The sequence below is a fragment of the Solanum stenotomum genome, chromosome 3 (assembly GCF_019186545.1).
Source record: "Solanum stenotomum isolate F172 chromosome 3, ASM1918654v1, whole genome shotgun sequence".
Taxonomy (NCBI): domain Eukaryota; kingdom Viridiplantae; phylum Streptophyta; class Magnoliopsida; order Solanales; family Solanaceae; genus Solanum; species Solanum stenotomum.
Window position 1 is genome coordinate 67,056,783 of NC_064284.1, and position 13,866 is coordinate 67,070,648.

Sequence of the window (13,866 nt, forward strand, 5' to 3'; positions counted from 1 at the left end):
ACGTACGAACCTTTTAAAATTTAAATAAGTGAACTAATTTGCATCAAATCAAGTTCCTCAACTTGTTTCTCATCTTCGTATAATACGTATTAACAAATCAATAAATAAAACTAGTCTTTATTACCTCTCCATGCTCTTCGTATATTAATTAAATTCATACTATATATTATTAACTCTACTTTTTGAATAAGCCATAGGTAACCTCCTTAGATATTTTTATATATTGTTTACTATCATTTAATAATCATATATCATCTGTTATAATGCTTAATTTTCAACTGCCCTATTATTAACACGTGTTAAAAATGTTCAATAATTTCTTGAACTTTGAAACATTCCGTTATTTTGAATCATGAAAAAAGTCTCAACAATTCACTTGATATGAAGTAGAGGAATTATTTTTGTTGACTTTTCTCCATTAATTTTGATTTATACATGATAGTTTTATAATTTTAAGTTTTTGTATGATTTAGTTATTAAGTGATATGTAATGTTTGTTTTTCCGGAACCATTATATATGAGGATTAATCACGCGGGAAGTAAATATTAAAATATCCTTAGTTATAGGGGGGCTTTCATAATAACCGTCTTTTTAATTAACCGTCGCGACTGCATGATGAATATTTTTACAAGTAGAAACTAAAGAAAAAACTACTACTTTCATCAATTAAGAAATGACGAAGAGATATGGAATACTGCGGAAGAAACTTGAAAAACTAGAATCGGATCTCCATTTGCTCTTCACATTCCCACCGGACTCCGCGACCCACGAGATTCTCTCTCACGCCATTGAACAGCAACTTGAATTTTTAAATCATTTGTTGGCTGCAGAAATCACTTCGTCCCCGTCCAAGCCACGACACTTGTACCACATCGGTCGCAGACTCAACGAACTCGAAACCGTCTTTGATCTTCACTCACAGCAACAATTAGACGGAAATAATATGAATAATCATGACGCTGCTTCGGTCTGTTCTTGTAGCGAGTCGTGTATTAATGATGATAGCGAGGCGGCTGTAGAGCGCGATTTTGGTGATTCTTATGATGTTTCGGAGGATTCACCTGTTGTCGATTTTAAAGGTGTGGAGGAAGTTGATGAAGAGGAACAAGGTAATATTATAAATGGGAGGTATTTTGGAGTATTGGGGTGTGGGGTGATGATGGGAGCAGTTTGCGTGGGATTTGTTATGCTGAGATTTTATGATTGTTTTCTTGTAATTCAGCCTTCAGGTTTTCTTGTTCCTACTTAATTATCGCCTTCCTCTGTTGACTGTTGTATGCTTTAGAATCAGGAACTTTTTTATTAAATTTAATTACTGATGTATCTGCTACAATTACTTCTAATGATGTACTATTTATTTTTAATTTGAATTTGAATGGTCATATATATCACATCTAATGTGTCGTTCTGATGCACAAATATATATAACAGTAGCATTGTTTTAACAAAACAAAAAAAGATGCTAATGCATTAGGTTGGATTTCACATTTCTTTCCTTTTCTTCTGGCTAATTTAATTTAGTCTGAGGTCTTGAATATATATAGTGATTGATGTATAAGGTGTACTTTCGAGATCTAAATATAATTTCTACTGCGTTTACCTTTCTACTTGTTTACGAGTGAGATGTTTAACAGTGTATAAACTTAGAATTGATGTTTTACTGAACCAATTCCAACGTTTTTTTTTTGGGTTAAACTACCCTGCGAGATGGGCTAAATCTGACCTCGGAATACAACACTTGATTCGGAAACCACTTCACTCAATGAGCAAGAAAATATGATTTATTGTAGAAGAGGATCTTATTCTAACTAAACTATGGCTGAGCATATTTTTAAGTTATACAGCATTTGGTATTGAGGTAGAGGTAGCACCTGAAATTGCTCTGGCAATAGCATCAGTCTACTACAGCATTTGGTATTGAGGGAACTTGTCTAGTAGGGGATAATTTTGTACCTTCACCATCTTTTAATGGAAAGAGTGATTCTAATTTCCTCCATACTTCTGATCCTTAATTTTTCTACTTTGACAGTTAGCTGTACGATTATATCCCTAGGATGTGTTACGAGCATAAATTATCTTGCTATCAGCAACAAGAGTAGCAAGGTTAGGATCACATATAAATATAATAGACGAAATAAATTTTATTCCCTAAAAGTTTGTTCGGTTGGTGTTAAAAGATGAAGGTTCAATTAGATAGTTAGGTTCACAAAGTTAGTTAGACATTTAATTAATTGGAATTGACCTTATTATAGTCGGGTAAGTTTGTTACACATTACCAGATGATTAGATATGGTTAGCAAGTAGTTAGTGACTAGTCGAATTGTATATATAGGAGCTCTTTCATTCTGTAGTTACAGTTTTTCAATATACAATACAAAATTTCCCAACTCTCTTCCTAAATTCAATATGATATCAGAGCTTTTGGATCAATATATTGTTTTATTCATTGCAATCGATTCTGAAAACCTCCATTGAAGATGCACAGAGCTATCATAGCTGACAATGCCTTATGCAATTGAAGAAGTAGCAGTTGCAGTTGCTACAACAGAGACACTTGAAGTAATTGAATCAAAGAGGAATCACCCTCTTTATCACCATCCATCTGACACTCCAGGTTGTGCTTTAACTATGGTTCAACTCACTGGAGTAGAGAATTATGCAATATGGAGTAGATCAATGTTAATCACTCTTAGGAAAAAAAGCAAGATACGTTTTGCACCCAGAACATGCAGAAAGGAAGATTATGCACCGGAATTGGAGGAACAAAGGGAGAAATGCAGTGCATTTGTTCTCGCCATTATTTTTCGAAGTTGCGATTGCTTTGGAATGAATTTGATGCTCTTGTACCCCCGCTACCATGTAATTGTGATAGATATAGAATTTATATAGATCATGTACAATATCTATGATCGCTTGCCTTTCTAATGGGATAAAGTGAGACGTATGGACATGCGCATAGTTAGATCTTAATGTTGAGTCTATTGCCAAGTGTAAGCAAAGCATATGCAATGATAATTTCGAATGAGAGTCAGAGAATTACCTCGAACATGCGTATTGGAGGTGATATAGTGGATAGTACATCACTGTTTGTAGGAAGATGAAGTTATAATCGAACTGATGGTGATAGGCATAAATCATCCATGAACATTGGTAGAGGACACTACAATGCTAAGAAGAAGGTGAATTGGAATCTGCTTGTGATCACTATAAGATGCATGGCCACACTCAAAAGATATGTTTCAAACTGGTTGGATATCCATAAGACTGGAAGTTTAAAAAGAAACCGCCAAGGCAACATGCTGAGCATAACTTCACAAACTGGATTAGAGGTGTAAATGTAACTAGAGGAAGAGGCATTGTAAATAATGTACAGGTTGCTAGAGGAGATGAGACTATTGATGTGTTTGGACCAGTTGAGACAGGACAAAAGTATGCACATAATCCTTATGACCTCAATTCAATTCGCACTAACCTGCAACTACTTGTTGCACAACCAAACTTCACTTCAAAGCAATATCAGAAAATAGTAAAGCTTCTGAATGAATAGGAGAAGGCTGCTGAGATGGTCAACATGGCACGTGATTCCTATGCTAAAAAAATTTCAGCATCCACTAGAGGGAAGGATTCTATGACTACCATGAATACTAGGATTAACACACTAAAAGGGGAGAATAAATGGATAATTGACTCCGGGCAAACATGCCACATGACTTCTCATCTTGATATATTAGATAACATCAATACATCTGACAGGAACATAGGTAAGAAACTATATCTTCCTAATGGGAAAACTACTTTAGTTACTCATTCAAAAAGTTGTGAGATACCAGCAGGAAGGGTATTAGAGAATGTTTTAGTGGTCCTTGATTTCAAATATGACTTACTTTCAGTGGTTCAGCTGACTAGACAACTAAAGTGTTCTGTCCATTTCTATCCTAATTTTTGTGTTTTTCATGACCTTTTCAATAGAGAGGTGAAGGGGATTGGTAAGGAGGTAGATGGGTTGTACTACTTTCCCAGTCAATTCTCTTCTTCAAACACAACTGCTAATGATGAAAAGGTGGTTTTAATGACAAAGACATGTGATTCACAATGCATAGTATGCCACAATCAAATGGGGCATCCCTCTATTAGAATTTTGAGACAATTGTCCTTAGTTAATAAAGAGTCAGATGTGAAGTTGTGTGAAAATTGTCCAGTGTGCCCTTTGGCAAAACAAACAAGGCTTCCATTTCCTGTGAGTATGACTAGGACAGGTCATACTCACAGGTGATATTTTTTATCTTATTCACCTTGATGTATGGGGACCATATAAATTTGCTAAACATAATGGTTTTAGATTTTTTCTAACCATTGTGGATGACAATTCAAGAATGACTTGGTTGTTTCTAATGAAATTCAAAAGTGATGTATTTGGTGTTTTGAAATCCTTCTTTTTATTGGTTAAAAATCAGTTTGATAAACAAGTAAAAAGAAGTAGATCTGACAATGGAACTGATTTTTTAATGGAGAGTGCAGTTCATTGTTCTCCTCTTTGGGAATAACACATGAGAGCAGTTGTCCTCACACTCATCAACAACATGGGGTGGTAGAGAGGAAACATAGACATATACTTGAGGTTGCAAGAGATCTCAGGTTTCAGGGATCCATTCCTATTAGATTTTGGGGAAAATATGTAACAACAGTTGTATACTTGATCAACAAGATGCCAACTGAAGTACTACAAGGGCAGTCACCTTATCAAGCCTTTCATAAGGTTAAACGGTCCCTTGATCATTTGAGAACTATGGGTTGTTTATGCTGTGCCACCAAGATTGTGAAGGTTGATAAAGTTTCTTCTAGGGCAAATGCATGTGTCATGATGGGATAATCACCAAGCCAAAAAGGGTATCAATTATATAATTTGAGTCTAAAAAAACTTACAGTGAGCAGGGATATTGTCTTCAAGGAACATATATTTCCTTTCAGCAAAATGAAAGATAAGCATTTGAATGTTCAGCAGACAGATACAATTGCATATGAAGAGCTTCAGGAAAAGGTTATTACTAATGGTGAAGTTCCCACAAATGATGCACTAGATCATCAGGAAATTGTGAATGACATGATATTGGATCAAGATGTTGAGAGTGATTCCTTAGTAGATCTGGATTTTGTAAATGGTGATGATATTGCTATAGGTCCGTTGCTATTAATATTACTTGGTGAGTCAAGATATTGTGCATAATGTCAGTCCTAAAACCTCCTCAAGAATATCTTATCCACATGTTTGGATGAAAGAATATGTGACTAATATGACAACCTATATACACCCTCACTCCTTAGCTAGCTATGTATACTACTATCCGTTATCTCCTACATACCAAGCCTATTTAAGTGGAATGCTTGTTGAATCAAAACCAAGAAGTTATGAGGAAGCAATCAAAGACCCCGGATGGGTAGAAGCCATGAAGCATGAAATTAGTTCATTGGAAGACAATGGTATGTAGAGAGTAATGAAGATGCCTCCCAGAAAGAATTCCATAGGATGTAAATAGGTTTTTAAGATCAAGTAAGGCAAATGATGAAGTTGATAGATTTAAGGCTTGGTTTGTGGCAAAAGGTTATAGCCAAACTGAAGGAATTGATTATTAAGAAACTTTCTCACCAGTAATAAAAATGGTGACCGTTAGAACCATTATAGTTGTTGTAGCAAGTGAGAACTGGATGATTTATCAAATGGGTATTTTTAGTGCTTCCTTATAAGGAGATTTGATTGAAAAAGTGTACATGGAGTTGCCAAAGGGATTCAATAAAGGGGAAGGACACCAAATCTGTAGGTTTATAAAGTCATTATATGGTGTTAAGTAGGCTTCAAGACAATGAAATGCAAAGTTGACTAATGCATTGTCTAAATCAGGGTACATTAAAAGTCATCTGAATTATTCCTTGTTTACCAAAAGGAAAGGCACAACATTTGTGATTGTACTTGTATATGTAGATGATCTATTGATCACAGGGAATGACTCCACATTGATACAACAAACCAGACAAGTTCTACACAAACATTTCAAAATCAAAGATTTGGATGAGTTGAGGTATTTATGGGAATAGAATTTTGTAGACCAGGAAAGGGAGTTGTGATGAACCAGAGTAAATATGCCTTAGAGTTAGTGTTTGAAGCTGGTATAGCAGGGGCAAGACCATCATTTACATCCTTGGAATATAACATGAAACTTACTAGTGCAGAGTTTTGTAATTGATTTTGGTGGATTGTTCACTGACATAGCTAGATATCATAGATTGATTGGGAAGTTGCTTTATCTTACTAACAACAGACCTGATAACATTTTCAGTTCAGTATCTAATTCAACTTATGTAGAAGCCTACTATTTCTCATTGGAATGCAACTTTGAAAGTAGTAATATATGTCAAGGCTGCACCAGGTCAAGGATTACTTATGAGAGCTGAGAAACAAACAAATCTTATTGGCTTTTGTGATGCAAATTGGGTTGTTTTCCCCAACACAAAAAGGTCAGTCACTGGGTTCTTACTATGGGATGTCTTTGATATTCTGGAAATCAAAGAAACAATACTCAGTTTCCAGAAGCTCTACAGAAGCAGAATATAGAAGCTTGGTTGCATTGATTGCTGAAGTGGTTTGAGTGACAAACTTGTTTAAAGAATTGGGGTTGAGCTTAGATAAACTTGTCATCATCCATTGTGATAGCAAGGCAGCTATACATATAGTAATTTTTCATGAGAGGACGAAGCACATTGAAATTGATTGTCACTTTATCCGGGAAAGAATGCAGCTGGGCTTGATAAGAACAAGTTATATCAGCACCTAGGACCAACATGCTGATTTGCTGACAAAGGCACTAGGGAGAATTCAACATGATTTTCTACTTGCCAAGCTAGGAGTATAGGAGTCTTGAATGTCTTCAGTACACCTAGCTTAAGGGGGAGTGTTAAAGATGAAGGTTCGAGTAGTTAGTTAGGTTCACAAAGTTAGTTAGACATTTATAACTAAGAGAAAATACATCATTACCCCATTCAACTATAACACTTTTTTTAAAAAGACTTAAACTTTGAAAAGGTCCTAGTATCCCCTTGTTCTTTTTTAGAGTGGATTAATTATCTCCTTATAATCCTATGTGGCACACAAAGTGTATTTCACTTGCCACTAGCGAGTGAGATAAACAAAAAATTATTTATTTGATTTATTTTAGCATTTATTTCATCAGAAATATGATTTTCTTTTTACTCTATTTGTTTTGTTGTATTTTTTATGAAAAAAAAAGTTTTATTCTATTTTGGCAATTGAGACCTATCAGCACTTCGATGAACAAGCTGCAATTCTTTGGAAAAAAAATGGGAGGCCATAGAAAACTTCCACTCCAAAGCTTCAAAGAAAATTGATGAGATTATTGAAAAGAGAAAGAGATGGAAGCGGAGTGAGGTGGTGGGGGAAGATCGGAAAGAAGCGCTAGAGAGATGACGACGCCGACGCACGACAGAGAGAGAATCGCCAGGGGCCATGTTTAATGAAGTAGAAAATACCCTATTACAAGTAGAGAGAGACTTCCGGTCTTTATCGATACAGAACATCTTGATTTCGAGCAAAATTCAAAGGCAAAATACACAAAAAAAAAAGATTAATCATTGGAGAAAATAGAAGAAATTTTGCTCCTACAGATCTGCTTAGCCATTGTTGAGATGTGTTATTGATGTTATAGCAGTGGTGGCTATGCAATAGAATTGCCGGCGGTGGTGAAGAGAACGACTTCTGCTGCTGTTGAAATATTTGTTGAAGAAAAAGAAAAGATCGTTTACCTTCTTTTTTTTTAGAAAAATGAATAAGAAATAATATATATGAAAATAAAATTTTAAAATTAACTTGATTGACACGTGGTAAGTATTAATTGGTGCGTGTATGCACTTCCTTTCTTATACTTGGGATTGATCGAAAAAGGGGATATTTTTACCACTTTTAAATTGTTTAAGGGGTATTAGGACCTTTGCAAAGTTCCAGTGTCTGTTTTAAAAAAATGTTATAGTTGAATAGGGTAATGATGTATTTCCTCTTTAACTAATTGTAATTGACCCCATTATAGTCGGTTAAGTTTATTACACATTACCAGATGATTAGATGTGGTTAGCAAGTAGTTATTGACTAGTCAAATTGTATATATAGGAGCTATTTCATTCTGTAGTTACATTTTTCAATATTCAATACAAAATTTCCCAACTCTCTCTTCCTAAATTCAATGAAAAATTCAAAATTTGTAAATCAGCTTAATAAAGGATAGTAACAAAATAAAAGGCCCGTAAAAGGGATGAGATGTGACCGATGGCAAATTGATAATAGGATGGTTGGAAATAAAAGTTCACTCATATACATACTCTAATAGTCAATTAGAACTTTTTAAAAAAAACATATAATAATTCTAATTGTTTAGACTAGATATAGGAGATTGCTCCAACGGGACATAAATCATCACCAACTAATAACTCCAATCACGACTTGTTCTAACATTTCGCTTTCATTACACGAAGAATATTCCTATTTGATATGCATATGTTATATCTAATTAATTGGAACAATTGCATCACTTTGGATGGGCTTAAGATAGATCACAATCTCAGATTGGGCCGACCATCATACCTCTACCATGCCAGATGACAGGAGAAAATTAATTTCGCTTATCTCCAATTCTTAATTGAAATAAGACAAAACTTCAAATGTTATACCACGTGCAAGATCTTATTGAAAATAAGATCCGATTTTGAAAATTAGGAGGATTCACATGGGCAAAGACTAATGCAAAATAAATCGATCAGGATTGTGATAGAGTATTAAGTAATTTTTTTTTAGTTGTTAATCTTGGATTAGAATCTTTTTTTGATTGTAGAAAGCTTTTTATCCTCTTAATGTGAAACTTTTCCGTATAAATTTGAATTTTTTAATATAGATACGGAAAAATCAAAAAAACTAATGCAAAATCAAAAAGTTCCAAAAAGACTAAAGCGTACTCCACTTAATATTGTCTGATAAAATTCATTGTTTATCAATCAAAATTGGATTACCTTTTGAATTCAACTGAACAGCTAGTGGCCCACAAAGTCAGAACCCCACATGCCCCTTTAACCTCATCATCTTCATTCATATATACAATCCCAATCTAAAGATTCTCTTGTCTATGATTTTGTACGGCGCATTTCAAGGCCATATTCGTAAAAAAACACATCCCGTGCGCGGCGATTTAACGAATCAACGGTCAACCTAAGTTCTCTACAAGTTGTTACCCGCTGAATTCCAATAATACCCCTACTATCACTTTCCCATTATCCTTTTTTGACTTCCTCTTCTTCCCCACCAAATACCCCATTTAACCTCTCCATCTTTATCACTCTTTCACCATCTCTTATCTTCTCTTTCCGTTTTCAAAGCTTACATCTTTTTGCATTTGGGTTGCTAGATTCAAGCAAAAATGAGCCATTTCAGGAGATTTGACCTTATCGACTACTCTCCTTCTCCTTCATTCTTCACCCCCAAAACCCTGCTTCTAAACCCATATTTACCTTCATTCCACAATGAGGATGAGCTTGACTGCACTCTCGATCTCATTTGCCCTAAGCCTTACTTACCCACTACCTTCCTCGATCTCGACGATTTCGATACCATCACGGATCTGATCCAAATCGAAAGAACCCCTTTTTACAGCACTACTCGCCGTGTCCAGCACCGGTTAGGACTCGGTACTGAGTTGCAATGTCTGTCTGACCGAGTCACCGCGCTCGAGCGGATGTTGAGGGCGAAGGAGGAGAAGAAGAAGAAGGATAAAATTGGGGAGCGGAAGTACACGTGGACGACTGAGATCAAGAGCCCTGAGAAGGATGGGGTTGATCGGAAATATAAGTGGATTGCTGAGGTGAAAGATGGTAAGAAGAAAGGTGCTTTGGATAAAAGCTACAAATTTAGTGCTGAGATCAAAGGAAAAGGTGACGATTCACGTAGTTACAGTTTCAAAGCATCAAATGTCAGCGATACCGATAGCGATAGCGATGGAAGTGAGAAAAAAGAGAAGAAAGATAAGAAGAAGAAATGTGAAAGCCGTAAATCTGTGGGTTGTACACGCTTGGTTGAGATTGAAGAGCCAACCCATCATGGAGCACTCGTCTTAAGACAGGTTCCATTTACAGATTTTCGTAATCAATATTACAATCTTATTTAGAAATGAGAAATCTTGAAATTTTGTACGATGGGATTTGTGTTTTTTTGTTTGTAATGTGTAGGTATTTGCGAAGAGGGTGGAGAAGAGAAGGGGGAAGAGGAAGGAGCTGTCACCACAAGATGCAGCTTTAGCTATTCAAATGAGCTTCAGGGCTTACTTGATTAAGAGGTCTCAGGCACTGCGTGCTCTGAGGGAACTGGCCATTGCCAAGACTAAATTGAAGGAGCTAAGGGCTCTCTTCAACAACTTCACTTACAGAAGACGTGTTGCTCGTGATGCAGAGGAGCGCCAGAGGTTCTCTGAGAAGATTATTGTGTTGCTGCTCACTGTTGATGCCATTGAGGTAGACATAGTAGTAACCATTCCTGTTTTTTCTTTTATTGGTCTTATAATATAGCGATGTTGCTAGCTGTTTGAATCAATTAGCTTATTGTGTTTAGTTATCTAAAGAATATCTTTTTTTTCTTTTCCAAACGATATGATGGTGTTCGACTAGATATAAAGTTTAAGATGCTATTTTCATTTAGTATATTAGTATATAAGAGGTAGTTGAAGAAAATATTAAATTAATACTAAAAAACACACCAAAATCTATGATTTGATTAGTTAAATGGATTTGGATATTTGTGAGTTGTGAATATTGTCCAAAATAGTATTGTCAAAGACTTCGAGTTGTCCCAAAATAAAATATGAAGGCTTATAAATTTGAATGGATAGAGTACTAGAAATTTGCTACTTGGAAATGCTACTTTCGTAAGTAAAGTATCATTTATGAGTTCTTGGACCTATAGTTCTCGGATGTTTGTAGTTGTTGCGTTCTCGGATGTTTGTAGTTGTTGCGTTCTGATTCTGGGATTAGGCTTTCAGACCCCTCATTTTAGTTATTCTTCTCTATTTTTTGTTCTTATTTCTTTCGTTCTCGGTTGGGTTTGGGGGGTGTTAGCTGGTCTATAATTGAAGTAGTTCATCAAATAGGAGGAGCATTATTCCGAAGTCTGGATCTGAACTATGAAAAATTATACCCACGACCTTTTGGGACAAATACATTTTGAGACCTTGGTGCTTCTATTTTACTGGCAACATAGAATGTACATTCTTCGCATTGTCTAACTAAACAGGCACATAAGAATGCAGTTTATTATTACTATGCTGCTTGCTGCCTTTCTTGGAATTGATGTGGGGAAACACATGTCCTCTGTCTCCAGCTTGCGTTACAGCAGCTTAATCACTTTTGTTAATACTTCTGGTAAAAACTTTTTCGGTCTGTATTTTGATAGATTTGCATGAAACATTGCCTACTGCAAATCAAATGTGTGCATATATTATCTTTACTTGCAATGTGTTATGCAAATCCTTAGCAGTCTCGACCCTTTTATGTGTTTTCCTTTGGTTCCAGAAATGCATTTATTCTTTACTTTCCTTCTGTATTAGGGTGTGGATATGATGGTCCGATCTGCAAAGAAATCTATAGTGGACGAGTTAGAAGCAATGCTTGATGTTATCGACCCCCAACCTGGTGGGAGGCCTTTATCTGTTGCAAGGAGGAGAACATTTGATATGCCAGATGGTGCCATTCAGAAGGAACTTGCAGCTGGTGTGGCTCAAGTTGTTCGAATGCTTGACGAGTCCAATGGTGCTGAAACCTTTGAAGGATGCTTATGAGTCTTATATGAGTCTATGACATGTGAGATTCCACTGGTCTTTGGGGTTTGCTAGTGTTGTATGTTCTAATTAGGACCGGCTGTGGTATGAAGCTACTCTACTGTTGTTAACTTTTCTTTTTATTCTGGATAATGGAGATCAGAGCTAGTATGTTATCTTATTTCACCTTTTGGTATGAAGTTTCCACTTGGCTTAACTAAACCCACTTGTAGGGATATCGTTTGATGCATAGGTGATCACCTTTCTCCTTTTAGCTTTAGTCGGTCGAGTAGCTTATTCGAACGTTGTGAACTCATTCCTGCTTTTGCAATACCAACACATCTTGTGCCACAGAATCAGTTGTGCTCTGCCTCTTCCCCTCTATTAGAAGATTGCCTTAGTCAATGGGAGGAATCCCCTTATCTAAGGTTCTTTGTATGGCACTCTAAACTCTCTTTCTTACGCGAGACAGAAAGTGTAACTACCGAAGCTCTTTCAATTTGTCCTGTCTTTGGATAAGTATTGCGGTTAAGTCAGCTAACAAGATGAGAGTCGGAAAATTGAAATAAGAACTGTCAAGCTTGAATGCTTCTACATATGTAGATGGAGTCCAGTACGCTACTATATGTATAGATAATTCCCAAGACAATATCAGGAGTACCCATCTATGTGATATGTAACTAGATCGTCAAACTCTTTCCCGCTATACCCAGTCGATTCTCAAGGACAAAAGGTATAGCATTACATTTTAACAGACAAAGGAAAGCTAGATCTCTACTCATTCTTCACGAGGAAGAAAGGCCTTGTTATCATCTAGATCGACATAAGGTGCATAGCGGTGTAGAGTTCAACTAAAACTTCCATGAAAGGTTTCATTCATCTTGATTGAGGAGTTTTTTACTGGCCGCTAAACCTTCTCTACTTTTGGAGATAGATTGGAAAGCAAGCTCAGAGAATAGCTAAGTGGAAATCAGAGACTCCCTTTTTTAGGAACTTAGACTACCTATATGTTGGTAAACTCCACCTAGACTAAGATTCATCAGTTAAATCATTTAGTTTGTGTCCTAAGTCCTATATCCTTCAGGAAAGGATCAATTTCTTCTCTATTCTCTAACTTCTACTTGGGGTCACTCCTCAGAATGATTCTTCATTAGAGTTAGCTTTTTTTGCTCTTTCACCCTTGACTGCATTCCCGGAAATGTCATTCCCATCCGCTAAACCTGCTCCGTATGTGAATGGTTTTACCCCGCTTCTCGGCTTGAGCCAAGTGGCTTTCCGCTCCTCAATCTTATTTTGTTTTCGATCATGCTTCAGATTCTTTTTCGGTTGTGGAAACAAGCCCCTATTCCTATCGATTGAGTAGCCCAAGCTCCTTAAAGCGTATTGTCCCCTCTCCTGTGAAAGAAAGAGGTTGATGCACCCAGCTACCCGAAGTAGAGCTTTCTTTGTCCCACCTTTCCTTACTGACTTTCCTAGTTTAGATAGCGTATTGAGAATCATGTCAAAATACACCAAGACCTGGGCCCAGGTTCTCTTTCTTCAAGAAAGGGTAGCTTTAAACAACCCGGTTCCAAACACACCAAACAAGCAAGCGACTCCCCTTCCTTAGCGTACCCGCCCATTAAGGCATTCTTCCTTCTTGCGTATGTGTTATAGCTCATAGCTGTAAGCCCCAATTCCTTGGTGAAAAGAGTTGTCGCCTTTAAATCATCGAAAAAAGAAAAGAAGGAACCGCTATAATGACCGCGGGTAGAAATATCGTACTTTTTGCAATCCTTCTTTTGAGCCTGACCTTTATCGTTCGTAGAAATTGTTTTTGTTTGAATAAAAAATATCGCTTTCGACTTGTCTTTATCACACACACACACATATATATATTTGATTTTCCATCTCGTTATTTGGGTGTTGTTTACGCACCAATTTTCTATCTCACTTTGGTGTTTATTTACTGGAAGTTTTTTCTTTTTTTGTTGTTTTAAGTGTTGGTTCGGGAGGAGGGCAGCCACTTCC

At 36.4% G+C, this 13,866-nt stretch overlaps 1 protein-coding gene across 1 annotated transcript; it reads left to right on the forward strand.

Annotated features, from left to right (window-relative positions):
- Positions 1–9,387: 9,387 nt before the first annotated feature.
- On the forward strand, positions 9,388–12,052 carry LOC125859362 (BAG family molecular chaperone regulator 7). Its single transcript, XM_049539095.1, has 3 exons — positions 9,388–10,170; positions 10,277–10,558; positions 11,647–12,052. Exons 1-3 carry the CDS (start codon positions 9,472–9,474, stop codon positions 11,875–11,877), a joined length of 1,212 nt encoding a protein of 403 aa, XP_049395052.1. The 5' UTR covers positions 9,388–9,471; the 3' UTR covers positions 11,878–12,052.
- The last annotated feature ends 1,814 nt before the right edge of the window (positions 12,053–13,866 follow it).

What these genes read in the sequence shown, in the direction of transcription:
- LOC125859362 (XM_049539095.1), top strand. Translation starts at nt 9,472, where the DNA reads ATGAGCCATTTCAGGAGATTTGACCTTATCGACTACTCTCCTTCTCCT. An exon ending in GAGCACTCGTCTTAAGACAG is followed by an intron (nt 10,171 to 10,276) that starts GTTCCATTTACA and finishes TGTAATGTGTAG; the next exon opens with GTATTTGCGAAGAGGGTGGA. An exon ending in TCACTGTTGATGCCATTGAG is followed by an intron (nt 10,559 to 11,646) that starts GTAGACATAGTA and finishes CTTCTGTATTAG; the next exon opens with GGTGTGGATATGATGGTCCG.